The following is a 17816-nucleotide window of genomic DNA, read 5'->3' as shown; positions in this document are numbered from 1 at the left end:
TTGTCATGGTATAATTGACATGGTATAATTGTCATGGTATAATTGTCATGGTATAATTGACATGGTATAATTGACATGGTATAATTGTCATGGTATAATTATCATGGTATAATTGACATGGTATAATTGTCATGGTATAATTGTCATGGTATAATTATCATGGTATAATTGACATGGTATAATTGTCATGGTATAATTGTCATGGTATTATTGACTTGACAACAACAACCAATATAGAAATCCAGTGTTCTTAATCAAATAGAAAAGTTACATGTAGCTGTTTATTAAAGTTATCTGTCTGCTTTAACAATCCTGTTTACTGGAATATCCCACTGGTCTGACTGATGCTGTCTGACTGATGCTGTCTGACTGCTGCTGTCTGACTGATGCTGTCTGACTGCTGCTGTCTGACTGATGCTGTCTGACTGATGCTGTCTGACTGATGCTGTCTGACTGCTGCTGTCTGACTGCTGCTGTCTGACTGATGCTATCTGACTGCTGCTGTCTGACTGATGCTGTCTGACTGCTGCTGTCTGACTGCTGCTGTCTGATGTGATGCTGTCTGACTGATGCTGTCTGATGTGATGCTATCTAACTGATGCTGTCTGACTGATGCTGTCTGATGTGATGCTATCTAACTGATGCTGTCTGACTGATGCTGTCTGATGTGATGCTATCTAACTGATGCTGTCTGACTGATGCTATCTGACTGCTGCTGTCTGACTGATGCTGTCTGACTGCTGCTGTCTGACTGCTGCTGTCTGATGTGATGCTGTCTGACTGATGCTGTCTGATGTGATGCTATCTAACTGATGCTGTCTGACTGATGCTGTCTGATGTGATGCTGTCTGATGTGATGCTGTCTGACTGATTCTGTCTGATGTGATGCTGTCTGACTGATGCTGTCTGACTGATGCTGTCTGATGTGATGCTGTCTGCCTGATGCTGTCTGATGTGATGCTGTCTGACTGATGCTGTCTGGTTGTCTGATGTCACTGATGTGGTCTGACTGATGCTGTCTGGTTGTCTGATGTCACTGATGTGGTCTGACTGATGCTGTCTGGTTGTCTGATGTCACTGATGTGGTCTGACTGATGCTGTCTGGTTGTCTGATGTCACTGATGTTGTCTGACTGATGATGTCTGGTTGTCTGATGTCACTGATGTGGTCTGACTGATGCTGTCTGGTTGTCTGATGTCACTGATGTGGTCTGACTGATGCTGTCTGGTTGTCTGATGTCACTGATGTGGTCTGACTGATGCTGTCTGGTTGTCTGATGTCACTGATGTTGTCTGACTGATGATGTCTGGTTGTCTGATGTCACTGATGTTGTCTGACTGATGCTGTCTGGTTGTCTGATGTCACTGATGTTGTCTGATGTGATGCTGTCTGGTTGTCTGATGTCACTGATGTGGTCTGACTGATGCTGTCTGTTTGTCTGATGTCACTGATGTTGTCTGATGTGATGCTGTCTGGTTGTCTGATGTCACTGATGTGATGCTGTCTGGTTGTCTGATGTCACTGATGTCACTGATGTGATGCTGTCTGGTTGTCTGATGTCACTGATGTTGTCTGATGTGATGCTGTCTGGTTGTCTGATGTCACTGATGTTGTCTGATCTATCTATCCATCTAGAACTGCACGCTCAAGTTCCGCTCGTGGACCTACGACCACACCGAAGTCGACCTCATCCTCACCAGCGACTTCGCCAGCCGGGACGACTTCACGCCGAGCGGCGAGTGGGACATCGTGTCGCTGCCCGCCCGCAAGAACGAAGACCCCGACGACATCACTTACCTGGACATCACCTACGACTTCGTCATCAAGAGGAAGCCACTGTTCTACACCATCAACCTGATCATCCCCTGTGTCCTCATCACCTCTCTGGCCATCCTGGTCTTCTACCTGCCCTCTGACTGTGGGGAGAAGATGACCCTGTGTATCTCTGTCCTGCTGGCCCTCACTGTCTTCCTGCTGCTCATCTCTAAGATAGTACCGCCCACCTCTCTGGCTGTGCCTCTCATAGGTAGGTAGAACCGCCCATCTCCCTGGCTGTGCCTCTCATAGGTAGGTAGAACCGCCCATCTCCCTGGCTGTGCCTCTCATAGGTAGGTAGAACCGCCCATCTCCCTGGCTGTGCCTCTCATAGGTATGTAGAACCGCCTATCTCCCTGGCTGTGTCTCTCATAGGTAGGTAGAACCGCCCATCTCCCTGGCTGTGCCTCTCATAGGTAGGTAGAACCGCCCATCTCCCTGGCTGTGCCTCTCATAGGTATGTAGAACCGCCTATCTCCCTGGCTGTGTCTCTCATAGGTAGGTAGAACCGCCCATCTCCCTGGCTGTGCCTCTCATAGGTAGGTAGAACCGCCCATCTCCCTGGCTGTGCCTCTCATAGGTAGGTAGAACCGCCCATCTCCCTGGCTGTGCCTCTCATAGGTAGGTAGAACCGCCCATCTCCCTGGCTGTGTCTCTCATAGGTAGGTAGAACCGCCCGTCTCCCTGGCTGTGTCTCTCATAGGTAGGTAGAACCGTCCACCTCTCTGGCTGTGCCTCTCATAGGTAGGTAGAACCGCCCATCTCCCTGGCTGTGCCTCTCATAGGTAGGTAGAACCGCCCATCTCCCTGGCTGTGCCTCTCATAGGTAGGTAGAACCGCCCATATCTCTGGCTGTGTCTCTCATAAGTAGGTAGAACCGCCCATCTCTCTGGCTGTGCCTCTCATAGGTAGGTAGAACCGCCCATATCTCTGGCTTTGTCTCTCATAAGTAGGTAGAACCACCCATATCTCTGGCTGTGTCTCTCATAGGTAGGTAGAACCGCCCATATCTCTGGCTGTGTCTCTCATAGGTAGGTAGAACCGCCCATATCTCTGGCTGTGTCTCTCATAGGTAGGTAGAACCGCCCATATCTCTGGCTGTGTCTCTCATAGGTAGGTAGAACCGCCCATATCTCTGGCTGTGTCTCTCATAGGTAGGTAGAACCGCCCATATATCTGGCTGTGTCTCTCATCGGTAGGTAGAACCGCCCATATCTCTGGCTGTGTCTCTCATAGGTAGGTAGAACCGCCCATATCTCTGGCTGTGTCTCTCATAGGTAGGTAGAACCGCCCATATCTCTGGCTGTGTCTCTCATAGGTAGGTAGAACCGCCCATATCTCTGGCTGTGTCTCTCATAGGTAGGTAGAACCGCCCATATATCTGGCTGTGTCTCTCATAGGTAGGTAGAACCGCCCATCTCCCTGGCTGTGTCTCTCATAGGTAGGTAGAACCGCCCATATCTCTGGCTGTGTCTTTCTGGCTGTCTCTCATAGGTAGGTAGAACCGCCCATATCTCTGGCTGTGTCTCTCATAGGTAGGTAGAACCGCCCATATCTCTGGCTGTGTCTCTCATAGGTAGGTAGAACCGCCCATATCTCTGGCTGTGTCTCTCATAGGTAGGTAGAACCGCCCATATCTCTGGCTGTGTCTCTCATAGGTAGGTAGAACCGCCCATATCTCTGGCTGTGTCTCTCATAGGTAGGTAGAACCGCCCATATCTCTGGCTGTGTCTCTCATAGGTAGGTAGAACCGCCCATATCTCTGGCTGTGTCTCTCATAGGTAGGTAGAACCGCCCATCTCCCTGGCTGTGTCTCTCATAGGTAGGTAGAACCGCCCATCTCTCTGGCTGTGCCTCTCATAGGTAGGTAGAACCGCCCATATCTCTGGCTTTGTCTCTCATAAGTAGGTAGAACCGCCCATATCTCTGGCTGTGTCTCTCATAGGTAGGTAGAACCGCCCATATCTCTGGCTGTGTCTCTCATAGGTAGGTAGAACCGCCCATATCTCTGGCTGTGTCTCTCATAGGTAGGTAGAACCGCCCATATCTCTGGCTGTGTCTCTCATAGGTAGGTAGAACCGCCCATATCTCTGGCTGTGTCTCTCATAGGTAGGTAGAACCGCCCATATCTCTGGCTGTGTCTCTCATCGGTAGGTAGAACCGCCCATATCTCTGGCTGTGTCTCTCATAGGTAGGTAGAACCGCCCATATCTCTGGCTGTGTCTCTCATAGGTAGGTAGAACCGCCCATATCTATGGCTGTGTCTCTCATAGGTAGGTAGAACCGCCCATATCTCTGGCTGTGTCTCTCATAGGTAGGTAGAACCGCCCATCTCCCTGGCTGTGTCTCTCATAGGTAGGTAGAACCGCCCATATCTCTGGCTGTGTCTCTCATAGGTAGGTAGAACCGCCCATCCCCCTGGCTGTGCCTCTCATAGGTAGGTAGAACCGCCCATCTCTCTGGCTGTGTCTCTCATAGGTAGGTAGAACCGCCCATATCTCTGGCTGTGTCTCTCATAGGTAGGTAGAACCGCCCATATCTCTGGCTGTGTCTCTCATAGGTAGGTAGAACCGCCCATATCTCTGGCTGTGTCTCTCATAGGTAGGTAGAACCGCCCATCTCTCTGGCTGTGTCTCTCATAGGTAGGTAGAACCGCCCATATCTCTGGCTGTGTCTCTCATAGGTAGGTAGAACCGCCCATATCTCTGGCTGTGTCTCTCATCGGTAGGTAGAACCGCCCATATCTCTGGCTGTGTCTCTCATAGGTAGGTAGAACCGCCCATATCTCTGGCTGTGTCTCTCATAGGTAGGTAGAACCGCCCATATCTATGGCTGTGTCTCTCATAGGTAGGTAGAACCGCCCATATCTCTGGCTGTGTCTCTCATAGGTAGGTAGAACCGCCCATCTCCCTGGCTGTGTCTCTCATAGGTAGGTAGAACCGCCCATATCTCTGGCTGTGTCTCTCATAGGTAGGTAGAACCGCCCATCTCCCTGGCTGTGCCTCTCATAGGTAGGTAGAACCGCCCATCCCCCTGGCTGTGCCTCTCATAGGTAGGTAGAACCGCCCATCTCCCTGGCTGTGTCTCTCATAGGTAGGTAGAACCGCCGATCTCCCTGGCTGTGTCTCTCATAGGTAGGTAGAACCGCCCATATCTCTGGCTGTGTCTCTCATAGGTAGGTAGAACCGCCCATCTCCCTGGCTGTGCCTCTCATAGGTAGGTAGAACCGCCCATCCCCCTGGCTGTGCCTCTCATAGGTAGGTAGAACCGCCCATCTCCCTGGCTGTGTCTCTCATAGGTAGGTAGAACCGCCCATATCTCTGGCTGTGTCTCTCATAGGTAGGTAGAACCGCCCATATCTCTGGCTGTGTCTCTCATAGGTAGGTAGAACCGCCCATATCTCTGGCTGTGTCTCTCATAGGTAGGTAGAACCGCCCATCTCTCTGGCTGTGTCTCTCATAGGTAGGTAGAACCGCCCATCTCCCTGGCTGTGCCTCTCATAGGTAGGTAGAACCGCCCATCCCCCTGGCTGTGCCTCTCATAGGTAGGTAGAACCGCCCATCTCCCTGGCTGTGTCTCTCATAGGTAGGTAGAACCGCCCATCTCCCTGGCTGTGTCTCTCATAGGTAGGTAGAACCGCCCATATCTCTGGCTGTGTCTCTCATAGGTAGGTAGAACCGCCCATATCTCTGGCTGTGTCTCTCATAGGTAGGTAGAACCGCCCATATCTCTGGCTGTGTCTCTCATAGGTAGGTAGAACCGCCCATCTCTCTGGCTGTGTCTCTCATAGGTAGGTAGAACCGCCCATATCTCTGGCTGTGTCTCTCATAGGTAGGTAGAACCGCCCATATCTCTGGCTGTGTCTCTCATCGGTAGGTAGAACCGCCCATATCTCTGGCTGTGTCTCTCATAGGTAGGTAGAACCGCCCATATCTCTGGCTGTGTCTCTCATAGGTAGGTAGAACCGCCCATATCTATGGCTGTGTCTCTCATAGGTAGGTAGAACCGCCCATATCTCTGGCTGTGTCTCTCATAGGTAGGTAGAACCGCCCATCTCTCTGGCTGTGTCTCTCATAGGTAGGTAGAACCGCCCATCTCCCTGGCTGTGTCTCTCATAGGTAGGTAGAACCGCCCATCTCCCTGGCTGTGTCTCTCATAGGTAGGTAGAACCGCCCATATCTCTGGCTGTGTCTCTCATAGGTAGGTAGAACCGCCCATCTCCCTGGCTGTGCCTCTCATAGGTAGGTAGAACCGCCCATCCCCCTGGCTGTGCCTCTCATAGGTAGGTAGAACCGCCCATCTCCCTGGCTGTGTCTCTCATAGGTAGGTAGAACCGCCCATATCTCTGGCTGTGTCTCTCATAGGTAGGTAGAACCGCCCATATCTCTGGCTGTGTCTCTCATAGGTAGGTAGAACCGCCCATATCTCTGGCTGTGTCTCTCATAGGTAGGTAGAACCGCCCATCTCTCTGGCTGTGTCTCTCATAGGTAGGTAGAACCGCCCATATCTCTGGCTGTGTCTCTCATAGGTAGGTAGAACCGCCCATATCTCTGGCTGTGTCTCTCATCGGTAGGTAGAACCGCCCATATCTCTGGCTGTGTCTCTCATAGGTAGGTAGAACCGCCCATATCTCTGGCTGTGTCTCTCATAGGTAGGTAGAACCGCCCATATCTATGGCTGTGTCTCTCATAGGTAGGTAGAACCGCCCATATCTCTGGCTGTGTCTCTCATAGGTAGGTAGAACCGCCCATCTCCCTGGCTGTGTCTCTCATAGGTAGGTAGAACCGCCCATATCTCTGGCTGTGTCTCTCATAGGTAGGTAGAACCGCCCATCTCCCTGGCTGTGCCTCTCATAGGTAGGTAGAACCGCCCATCCCCCTGGCTGTGCCTCTCATAGGTAGGTAGAACCGCCCATCTCCCTGGCTGTGTCTCTCATAGGTAGGTAGAACCGCCCATATCTCTGGCTGTGTCTCTCATAGGTAGGTAGAACCGCCCATCCCCCTGGCTGTGCCTCTCATAGGTAGGTAGAACCGCCCATCTCCCTGGCTGTGTCTCTCATAGGTAGGTAGAACCGCCCATATCTCTGGCTGTGTCTCTCATAGGTAGGTAGAACCGCCCATATCTCTGGCTGTGTCTCTCATCGGTAGGTAGAACCGCCCATATCTCTGGCTGTGTCTCTCATAGGTAGGTAGAACCGCCCATATCTCTGGCTGTGTCTCTCATAGGTAGGTAGAACCGCCCATATCTATGGCTGTGTCTCTCATAGGTAGGTAGAACCGCCCATATCTCTGGCTGTGTCTCTCATAGGTAGGTAGAACCGCCCATCTCCCTGGCTGTGTCTCTCATAGGTAGGTAGAACCGCCCATATCTCTGGCTGTGTCTCTCATAGGTAGGTAGAACCGCCCATCTCCCTGGCTGTGCCTCTCATAGGTAGGTAGAACCGCCCATATCTCTGGCTGTGTCTCTCATAGGTAGGTAGAACCGCCCATCTCCCTGGCTGTGTCTCTCATAGGTAGGTAGAACCGCCCATATCTCTGGCTGTGTCTCTCATAGGTAGGTAGAACCGCCCATCTCCCTGGCTGTGCCTCTCATAGGTAGGTAGAACCGCCCATCCCCTGGCTGTGCCTCTCATAGGTAGGTAGAACCGCCCATCTCCCTGGCTGTGTCTCTCATAGGTAGGTAGAACCGCCGATCTCCTGGCTGTGTCTCTCATAGGTAGGTAGAACCGCCCATATCTCTGGCTGTGTCTCTCATAGGTAGGTAGAACCGCCCATCTCCTGGCTGTGCCTCTCATAGGTAGGTAGAACCGCCCATCCCCTGGCTGTGCCTCTCATAGGTAGGTAGAACCGCCCATCTCCCTGGCTGTGTCTCTCATAGGTAGGTAGAACCGCCCATATCTCTGGCTGTGTCTCTCATAGGTAGGTAGAACCGCCCATATCTCTGGCTGTGTCTCTCATAGGTAGGTAGAACCGCCCATATCTCTGGCTGTGTCTCTCATAGGTAGGTAGAACCGCCCATCTCTCTGGCTGTGTCTCTCATAGGTAGGTAGAACCGCCCATCTCCCTGGCTGTGCCTCTCATAGGTAGGTAGAACCGCCCATCCCCCTGGCTGTGCCTCTCATAGGTAGGTAGAACCGCCCATCTCCCTGGCTGTGTCTCTCATAGGTAGGTAGAACCGCCCATCTCCCTGGCTGTGTCTCTCATAGGTAGGTAGAACCGCCCATATCTCTGGCTGTGTCTCTCATAGGTAGGTAGAACCGCCCATCTCCCTGGCTGTGCCTCTCATAGGTAGGTAGAACCGCCCATCCCCCTGGCTGTGCCTCTCATAGGTAGGTAGAACCGCCCATCTCCCTGGCTGTGTCTCTCATAGGTAGGTAGAACCGCCCACATCTCTGGCTGTGTCTCTCATAGGTAGGTAGAACCGCCCATATCTCTGGCTGTGTCTCTCATAGGCAGGTAGAACCGCCCATATCTCTGGCTGTGTCTCTCATAGGTAGGTAGAACCGCCCATCTCTCTGGCTGTGTCTCTCATAGGTAGGTAGAACCGCCCATATCTCTGGCTGTGTCTCTCATAGGTAGGTAGAACCGCCCATATCTCTGGCTGTGTCTCTCATCGGTAGGTAGAACCGCCCATATCTCTGGCTGTGTCTCTCATAGGTAGGTAGAACCGCCCATATCTCTGGCTGTGTCTCTCATAGGTAGGTAGAACCGCCCATATCTATGGCTGTGTCTCTCATAGGTAGGTAGAACCGCCCATATCTCTGGCTGTGTCTCTCATAGGTAGGTAGAACTGCCCATCTCCTGGCTGTGTCTCTCATAGGTAGGTAGAACCGCCCATATCTCTGGCTGTGTCTCTCATAGGTAGGTAGAACCGCCCATCTCCTGGCTGTGCCTCTCATAGGTAGGTAGAACCGCCCATCCCCTGGCTGTGCCTCTCATAGGTAGGTAGAACCGCCCATCTCCCTGGCTGTGTCTCTCATAGGTAGGTAGAACCGCCGATCTCCCTGGCTGTGTCTCTCATAGGTAGGTAGAACCGCCCATATCTCTGGCTGTGTCTCTCATAGGTAGGTAGAACCGCCCATCTCCCTGGCTGTGCCTCTCATAGGTAGGTAGAACCGCCCATCCCCTGGCTGTGCCTCTCATAGGTAGGTAGAACCGCCCATCTCCTGGCTGTGTCTCTCATAGGTAGGTAGAACCGCCCATATCTCTGGCTGTGTCTCTCATAGGTAGGTAGAACCGCCCATATCTCTGGCTGTGTCTCTCATAGGTAGGTAGAACCGCCCATATCTCTGGCTGTGTCTCTCATAGGTAGGTAGAACCGCCCATCTCTCTGGCTGTGTCTCTCATAGGTAGGTAGAACCGCCCATCCCCCTGGCTGTGCCTCTCATAGGTAGGTAGAACCGCCCATCTCCCTGGCTGTGTCTCTCATAGGTAGGTAGAACCGCCGATCTCCCTGGCTGTGTCTCTCATAGGTAGGTAGAACCGCCCATATCTCTGGCTGTGTCTCTCATAGGTAGGTAGAACCGCCCATCTCCCTGGCTGTGCCTCTCATAGGTAGGTAGAACCGCCCATCCCCCTGGCTGTGCCTCTCATAGGTAGGTAGAACCGCCCATCTCCCTGGCTGTGTCTCTCATAGGTAGGTAGAACCGCCCATATCTCTGGCTGTGTCTCTCATAGGTAGGTAGAACCGCCCATATCTCTGGCTGTGTCTCTCATAGGTAGGTAGAACCGCCCATATCTCTGGCTGTGTCTCTCATAGGTAGGTAGAACCGCCCATCTCTCTGGCTGTGTCTCTCATAGGTAGGTAGAACCGCCCATCTCCCTGGCTGTGCCTCTCATAGGTAGGTAGAACCGCCCATCCCCCTGGCTGTGCCTCTCATAGGTAGGTAGAACCGCCCATCTCCCTGGCTGTGTCTCTCATAGGTAGGTAGAACCGCCCATCTCCCTGGCTGTGTCTCTCATAGGTAGGTAGAACCGCCCATATCTCTGGCTGTGTCTCTCATAGGTAGGTAGAACCGCCCATCTCCCTGGCTGTGCCTCTCATAGGTAGCTAGAACCGCCCATCCCCCTGGCTGTGCCTCTCATAGGTAGGTAGAACCGCCCATCTCCCTGGCTGTGTCTCTCATAGGTAGGTAGAACCGCCCATATCTCTGGCTGTGTCTCTCATAGGTAGGTAGAACCGCCCATATCTCTGGCTGTGTCTCTCATAGGCAGGTAGAACCGTCCATATCTCTGGCTGTGTCTCTCATAGGTAGGTAGAACCGCCCATCTCTCTGGCTGTGTCTCTCATAGGTAGGTAGAACCGCCCATATCTCTGGCTGTGTCTCTCATAGGTAGGTAGAACCGCCCATCTCCCTGGCTGTGTCTCTCATAGGTAGGTAGAACCGCCCATATCTCTGGCTGTGTCTCTCATAGGTAGGTAGAACCGCCCATATCTCTGGCTGTGTCTCTCATAGGTAGGTAGAACCGCCCATATCTCTGGCTGTGTCTCTCATAGGTAGGTAGAACCGCCCATCTCCCTGGCTGTGCCTCTCATAGGTAGGTAGAACCGCCCATCTCCCTGGCTGTGTCTCTCATAGGTAGGTAGAACCGCCCATCTCCCTGGCTGTGTCTCTCATAGGTAGGTAGAACCGCCCATCTCCCTGGCTGTGTCTCTCATAGGTAGGTAGAACCGCCCATCTCCCTGGCTGTGTCTCTCATAGGTAGGTAGAACCGCCCATCTCCCTGGCTGTGTCTCTCATAGGTAGGTAGAACCGCCCATATCTCTGGCTGTGTCTCTCATAGGTAGGTAGAACCGCCCATATCTCTGGCTGTGTCTCTCATAGGTAGGTAGAACCGCCCATCTCCCTGGCTGTGTCTCTCATAGGTAGGTAGAACCGCCCATCTCCCTGGCTGTGTCTCTCATAGGTAGGTAGAACCGCCCATCTCCCTGGCTGTGTCTCTCATAGGTAGGTAGAACCGCCCATCTCCCTGGCTGTGCCTCTCATAGGTAGGTAGAACCGCCCATCTCCCTGGCTGTGTCTCTCATAGGTAGGTAGAACCGCCCATCTCCCTGGCTGTGTCTCTCATAGGTAGGTAGAACCGCCCATATCTCTGGCTGTGCCTCTCATAGGTAGGTAGAACTGCCCATCTCCCTGGCTGTGTCTCTCATAGGTAGGTAGAACTGCCCATCTCCCTGGCTGTGTCTCTCATAGGTAGGTAGAACCGCCCATCTCCCTGGCTGTGTCTCTCATAGGTAGGTAGAACCGCCCATCTCCCTGGCTGTGTCTCTCATAGGTAGGTAGAACCGCCCATCTCCCTGGCTGTGTCTCTCATAGGTAGGTAGAACCGCCCATCTCCCTGGCTGTGCCTCTCATAGGTAGGTAGAACCGCCCATCTCCCTGGCTGTGTCTCTCATAGGTAGGTAGAACCGCCCATCTCCCTGGCTGTGTCTCTCATAGGTAGGTAGAACCGCCCATCTCCCTGGCTGTGTCTCTCATAGGTAGGTAGAACCGCCCATATCTCTGGCTGTGTCTCTCATAGTTAGGTAGAACCGCCCATCTCCCTGGCTGTGTCTCTCATAGGTAGGTAGAACCGCCCATATCTCTGGCTGTGTCTCTCATAGGTAGGTAGAACCGCCCATATCTCTGGCTGTGTCTCTCATAGGTAGGTAGAACCGCCCATATCTCTGGCTGTGTCTCTCATAGGTAGGTAGAACCGCCCATCTCCCTGGCTGTGCCTCTCATAGGTAGGTAGAACCGCCCATCTCCCTGGCTGTGTCTCTCATAGGTAGGTAGAACCGCCCATCTCCCTGGCTGTGTCTCTCATAGGTAGGTAGAACCGCCCATCTCCCTGGCTGTGTCTCTCATAGGTAGGTAGAACCGCCCATCTCCCTGGCTGTGTCTCTCATAGGTAGGTAGAACCGCCCATCTCCCTGGCTGTGTCTCTCATAGGTAGGTAGAACCGCCCATCTCCCTGGCTGTGTCTCTCATAGGTAGGTAGAACCGCCCATATCTCTGTCTGTGTCTCTCATAGGTAGGTAGAACCGCCCATCTCCCTGGCTGTGTCTCTCATAGGTAGGTAGAACCGCCCATCTCCCTGGCTGTGTCTCTCATAGGTAGGTAGAACCGCCCATCTCCCTGGCTGTGTCTCTCATAGGTAGGTAGAACCGCCCATCTCCTGGCTGTGTCTCTCATAGGTAGGTAGAACCGCCCATCTCCCTGGCTGTGTCTCTCATAGGTAGGTAGAACCGCCCATATCTCTGGCTGTGTCTCTCATAGGTAGGTAGAACCGCCCATCTCCCTGGCTGTGCCTCTCATAGGTAGGTAGAACCGCCCATCTCCCTGGCTGTGCCTCTCATAGGTAGGTAGAACCGCCCATCTCCCTGGCTGTGTCTCTCATAGGTAGGTAGAACCGCCCATCTCCCTGGCTGTGTCTCTCATAGGTAGGTAGAACCGCCCATCTCCCTGGCTGTGCCTCTCATAGGTAGGTAGAACCGCCCATCTCCCTGGCTGTGTCTCTCATAGGTAGGTAGAACCGCCCATCTCCCTGGCTGTGCCTCTCATAGGTAGGTAGAACCGCCCATATCTCTGGCTGTGCCTCTCATAGGTAGGTAGACGTAGTTGGTTGGTTTGTTCTGGTCAACATCTCTATACATTTTAAGAAATTAATATTAATATAAATTCCATGTGGGGAATTCCTCTCTCTCTCCGTGTGTGTGTGTGTGTGTGTGTGTGTGTGTGTGTGTGTGTGTGTGTGTGTGTGTGTGTGTGTGTGTGTGTGTGTGTGTGTGTGTGTGTGTGTGTGTGTGTGTGTGTGTGTGTGTGTGTGTGTGTGTGTGTGTGTGTGTGTAAATGAACCAACCTCTCCTCTCCAGGTAAATACCTGATGTTCACTATGGTGTTGGTCACCTTCTCCATCGTGACCAGTGTGTGTGTCCTCAACGTCCACCACCGCTCCCCGTCCACCCACCGCATGCCTGACTGGGTCAAACGCCTCTTCCTGCTCCGCCTCCCCGCCTTCCTCCTCATGAGACGACCCGGGAACAATAACGTCCAGGAAAAAGTTAGACGGAAGCACGCCACTGCCGGGAACACCACCTCCGGGAACCCTGGGAATTCCCGAGGAGGGGTGAAAAAGCGCTATTCCGACATCAAGCTGGGAGGAATCCAGACGGACTCTGACTCGTTCTTTGTGAAGGAGGATTCGGCCCGGAGGTTTGGCTGGAAGGTGGGAGACGTGTCAGGGGACGGCGGTGTCCCGGAGATCAGGCGTCGCGTGGCGGTCCAGTGGGACGCTGACCTGGAGGAGGCAGTGGATGGAGTGAGGTATATCGCTGAACACATGAAGACGGAGGACGGAGATGAAGGGGTGAGGAGGAGGAGGAGGAGGAGGAGGAGGAGGAGGAGGATGGAATCTGTTCAAATGATCTGTGTAGATTTGTAAATGGCATATACATTTTTTACAATCACACAATCTCTCTCTCTCTCTCTCTTTCTTTCCCTCCCTCTTTCTCTCTCTCTCTCGCTCTCTCCCTCTCTCTCTCTCCCTGTCTCCCCCTACACCTCCCCCTCTCTCCCTCTACCCCTCTCGCTCTCTCTTTCTCCCTCTACCCCTCTCTCTCTCTCTCTCTCTCTCTTTCTCCCTCTCCCCCCTCTACCCCTCCCTCTCTCTCCCTCTCCTCCCTCTACCCCTCTCTCTCTACCTCTCTCTCTCTACCGCTCTCTCTCTGTCTCTCTCTCCTCCCTCTCCTCCCTCTACCCCTCTCTGTCTCTCTCTCCTCCCTCTACCCCCCTCTCTCTCTCTACCTCTCTCTCTCCCCTCCCTCTCTCTCTCTCTACCTCTACCTCTCTACCTCTTTCTCTCTACCCCTCTCTCTCTCTGTCTCTCTCTCTCCTCCCTCTACCCCTCTCTGTCTCTCTCTCTCCTCCCTCTACCCCTCTCTGTCTCTCTCTCTCCTCCCTCTACCCCTCTCTATCTCTCTACCTCTCTCTCTCACCCCTCTACCCCTCTCTCTCTACCTCTCTGTCTCTCTCTCTCTCTCTCTACCCCTCTCTGTCTCTCTCCTCTCCCCCTGTAGATCATAGAGGACTGGAAGTACGTAGCGATGGTAATTGACCGTCTGTTCCTGTGGATCTTTATCCTGGTGTGTGTGGTGGGAACCCTGGGTCTCTTCATGCAGCCCCTCTTCCAGAGCTACAACACTCCTACTGCAGACAGCAACGAGTGAGTCACACACACACACACACAGAGGCTGACGTACATGTACACACACGGGCACGGACACACACTTACAAATAGACACAAACACACACCTAAATATTGACATACATTAAAACACAAACTAACACACACACACACACACGTAGACATGGTCAAATAAACAGAGGAACTACACATGAATCCAATAACATCGCTAAAACTCAACTCTCTTCTATATTCCCGTATCATTGTGATATTTCAACATGTTTTATTTGTCCTCTCTCAGGTATGGTGATTTCTGAGAGCCCCTGGGCGTCAGAGAGGGAAACCCTGTAGCAGCTAAACGGACCGTTGTCCTACGAACTCTGGAGCAACCTGTGCCAAAGCACCGTCAGTAGTACTTCTCCCCTCGGCAGTAGCTCATGAAGCATTATAAGACATTATAGAGGTACTATAGGGTCTACTGTGAGCCGTATGCTGGATCTCTCTTTCTAACTCTCTCTGGGCTCTCCACTCTTCAAGACAAGATCTGAACGAACAACAGTAGTACTTCTCCCCTCGGCAGCAGCCCATGAAGCATTATAAGACATTATAGAGGTACTATAGGGTCTACTGTGAGCCGTATGCTGGATCTCTCTCTCTAACTCTCTCTGGTTTCTCCACTCTTCAAGACAAGATCTGAACGAACAACAGTAGTACTTCTCCCCTCGGCAGCAGCCCATGAAGCATTATAAGACATTATAGAGGTACTATAGGGTCTACTGTGAGCCGTATGCTGGATCTCTCTCTTTCTAACTCTCTCTGGGCTCTCCACTCTTCAAGACAAGATCTCAACTAACAGGACGCTTTCAGGTTCTCTTCCTTCTCATGTACTATGCATGGACAGTGTCTCTCTTTTGTTTTGTTTGTTCGCTGTCTCTTTCTTCCTTCCTGTCTGTCTCTGTCTCTGTCTCTGTCTCTGTCTCTGTCTCTGTCTCTGTCTCTGTCTCTGTCTCTGTCTCTGTCTCTGTCTCTGTCTCTGTCTCTGTCTCTGTCTCTCTCTGTCTCTCTCTGTCTCTCTCTCTCTCTCTCTCTCTCTCTCTCTCTCTCTCTCTCTCTCTCTCTCTCTCTCTCTCTCTCTCTTTTTTCCTGTCTGTCTCTGCCTCTGTCTCTGTCTCTGTCTCTGTCTCTCTCTCTCTCTCTCTCTCTCTCTCTCTCTCTCTCTCTCTCTCTCTCTCTCTCTCTCTCTCTTTCTTTCTTCATTCTGTCTGTCTCTCTCTCTCTCTTTCTTTCTACATTCTGTCTGTCTCTCTCTCTCTCTTTCTTCCTTCCTGTCTGTCTCTGTCTCTGTCTCTGTCTCTGTCTCTGTCTCTGTCTCTGTCTCTGTCTCTCTCTCTCTCTCTCTCTCTCTCTCTCTCTCTCTCTCTCTCTCTCTCTCTCTCTCTCTCTCTCTCTCTCTCTCTCTCTCTCTCTCTTTCTTCTTTCTGTCTGTCTCTTTTTTTCTTTCTTCCTTCCTGTCTGTCTCTGCCTCTGTCTCTGTCTCTCTCTCTCTCTCTCTCTCTCTCTCTCTCTCTCTCTCTCTCTCTCTCTCTCTCTCTCTTCTTTCTGTCTGTCACTTTTTTTCTTTCTTCCTTCCTGTCTGTCTCTGTCTCTGTCTCTGTCTCTGTCTCTGTCTCTGTCTCTGTCTCTGTCTCTCTCTCTCTCTCTCTCTCTCTCTCTCTCTCTCTCTCTCTCTCTCTCTCTCTCTCTCTCTCTCTCTCTCTCTCTCTCTCTCTCTCTCTCTCTCTCTCTCTCTCTTCTTTCTTCTGTCTGTCTGTCTTTTTTCTTTCTTTCTTCCTTCCTGTCTGTCTCTGTCTCTCTCTTTCTCTCTCTCTCTCTCTCTCTCTCTCTCTCTCTCTCTCTCTCTCTCTCTCTTCATTCTGTCTGTCTCTCTCTCTCTCTCTCTGTCTCTCTCTGTCTCTGTCTCTGTCTCTGTCTCTCTCTCTCTCTCTCTCTCTCTCTCTCTCTCTCTCTCTCTCTCTCTCTCTCTCTCTCTCTCTCTCTCTCTCTCTCTCTCTCTCTCTCTCTCTCTCTCTCTTGTTCTCTCTCTTCTTTTGAGGAAGATTTTACTTGGACACACTTTGACACTCTCTCTCAAGCCATAACACTTGCAGTAGCCTATAAAAAGTATAGGCCTAAAATTCTACACTTAAAGCTAAAGGAAACGTCATTGTGAAGAGACTTGTTATTAAAAGATGGTTTGTTTTTTCACGCCGCTTCCCTAGTTCCAGACAACACACTGCTTATTGTGTTTAAATAACAACTTATGAAAACGGACGGTAAACCTGTCAGTATGCTACTCTACTCTACCACATATCTGACTACATGTCTGAGTCCAAAATGGCACCTTATTCCCTATATAGTGCACTACGTTTGACCAGAGCCCTATGGGTCCTGGTCAAAAGGAGTGCACTATCTAGGGAATAGGGTGCGGTTTTTGGATGTAGTCGATGTTCCAGGATGTAGCTGGGACGTTCACTTTGCGTCTGCCTTAATTATAGACGAATACAGCCAATGACGATATAGACTAATTATTAGAGGAATAATAGAAGGAATTAAACACCAGGATACTATTGATTCCAGATCAATATGAAATCTGGAGAATACTGTTGATTCCAGATCAATATGAAATCTGGAGAATACTATTGATTCCAGATCAATATGAAATCTGGAGAATACTGTTGATTCCAGATCAATATGAAATCTGGAGAATACTGTTGATTCCAGATCAATATGAAGTCTGGAGGATACTGTTGATTCCAGATCAATATGAAATCTGGAGAATACTGTTGATTCCAGATCAATATGAAATCTGGAGAATACTGTTGATACCAGATCAATATGAAATCTGGAGAATACTGTTGATTCCAGATCAATATGAAATCTGGAGGATACTGTTGATTCCAGATCAATATGAAATCTGGAGAATACTGTTGATTCCAGATCAATATGAAATCTGGAGGATACTGTTGATTCCAGATCAATATGAAATCTGGAGGATACTGTTGATTCCAGATCAATATGAAATCTGGAGGATACTGTTGATTCCAGATCAATATGAAATCAGGAGAAAAACAACAAGAGCAACAATGGGCTCCTTTGTATTACGTCAAATAAAATGCTCTAAAAAACACCTTTAGTCTGTTTTACTGAGGTGTTTGACATCACGGGGGGAAACACGAGGACTGAGTCTCAGCTGGCACACTGTGGGCTCTGGTCTAAAGTAGTGCACTATGTAGGGAATAGGACTCTGGTCTAAAGTAGTGCACTATGTAGGGAATAGGGCTCTGGTCTAAAGTAGTGCACTATGTAGGGAATAGGGCTCTGGTCTAAAGTAGTGCACTATGTAGGGAATAGGGCTCTGGTCTAAAGTAGTGCACTATGTAGGGAATAGGGCTCTGGTCTAAAGTAGTGCACTATGTAGGGAATAGGGTTCTGGTCTAAAGTAGTGCACTATGTAGGGAATAGGGCTCTGGTCTAAAGTAGTGCACTATGTAGGGAATAGGGCTCTGGTCTAAAGTAGTGCACTATGTAGGGAATAGGGCTCTGGTCTAAAGTAGTGCAATATGTAGGGAATAGGGTTCTGGTCTAAAGTAGTGCACTATGTAGGGAATAGGGCTCTGGTCTAAAGTAGTGCACTATGTAGGGAATAGGGTTCTGGGCAAAAGTAGTGCACTATGTAGGGAATAGGGTTCTGGTCAAAAGTAGTGCACTATGTAGGGAATAGGGCTCTGGTCAAAAGTAGTGCACTATGTAGGGAATAGGGCTCTCGTCTAAAGTAGTGCACTATGTAGGGAATAGGGC

The 17816-nt window shown here is 51.0% G+C and overlaps 1 protein-coding gene across 1 annotated transcript in view; it reads left to right on the top strand.

The window, feature by feature from the left end:
- The window catches only part of LOC124023183 (neuronal acetylcholine receptor subunit beta-2-like), a 36109-nt gene extending 21213 nt beyond the window's left edge, over nt 1-14896 (top strand). The window contains exons 5-8 of the mRNA XM_046337709.1: nt 1636-2026; nt 12670-13163; nt 13873-14018; nt 14281-14896. Of these exons, the coding sequence (XP_046193665.1) occupies nt 1636-2026; nt 12670-13163; nt 13873-14018; nt 14281-14296 (1047 nt within the window). The 3' untranslated portion in view covers nt 14297-14896. The remainder of the gene's footprint in view (nt 1-1635; nt 2027-12669; nt 13164-13872; nt 14019-14280) is intronic.
- Nucleotides 14897-17816: the final 2920 nt, after the last annotated feature.

The sequence above is a fragment of the Oncorhynchus gorbuscha genome, unplaced genomic scaffold, assembly GCF_021184085.1.
Source record: "Oncorhynchus gorbuscha isolate QuinsamMale2020 ecotype Even-year unplaced genomic scaffold, OgorEven_v1.0 Un_scaffold_1530, whole genome shotgun sequence".
Classification (NCBI taxonomy): domain Eukaryota; kingdom Metazoa; phylum Chordata; class Actinopteri; order Salmoniformes; family Salmonidae; genus Oncorhynchus; species Oncorhynchus gorbuscha.
This window is presented reverse-complemented; position numbering and strand designations above follow the sequence as displayed.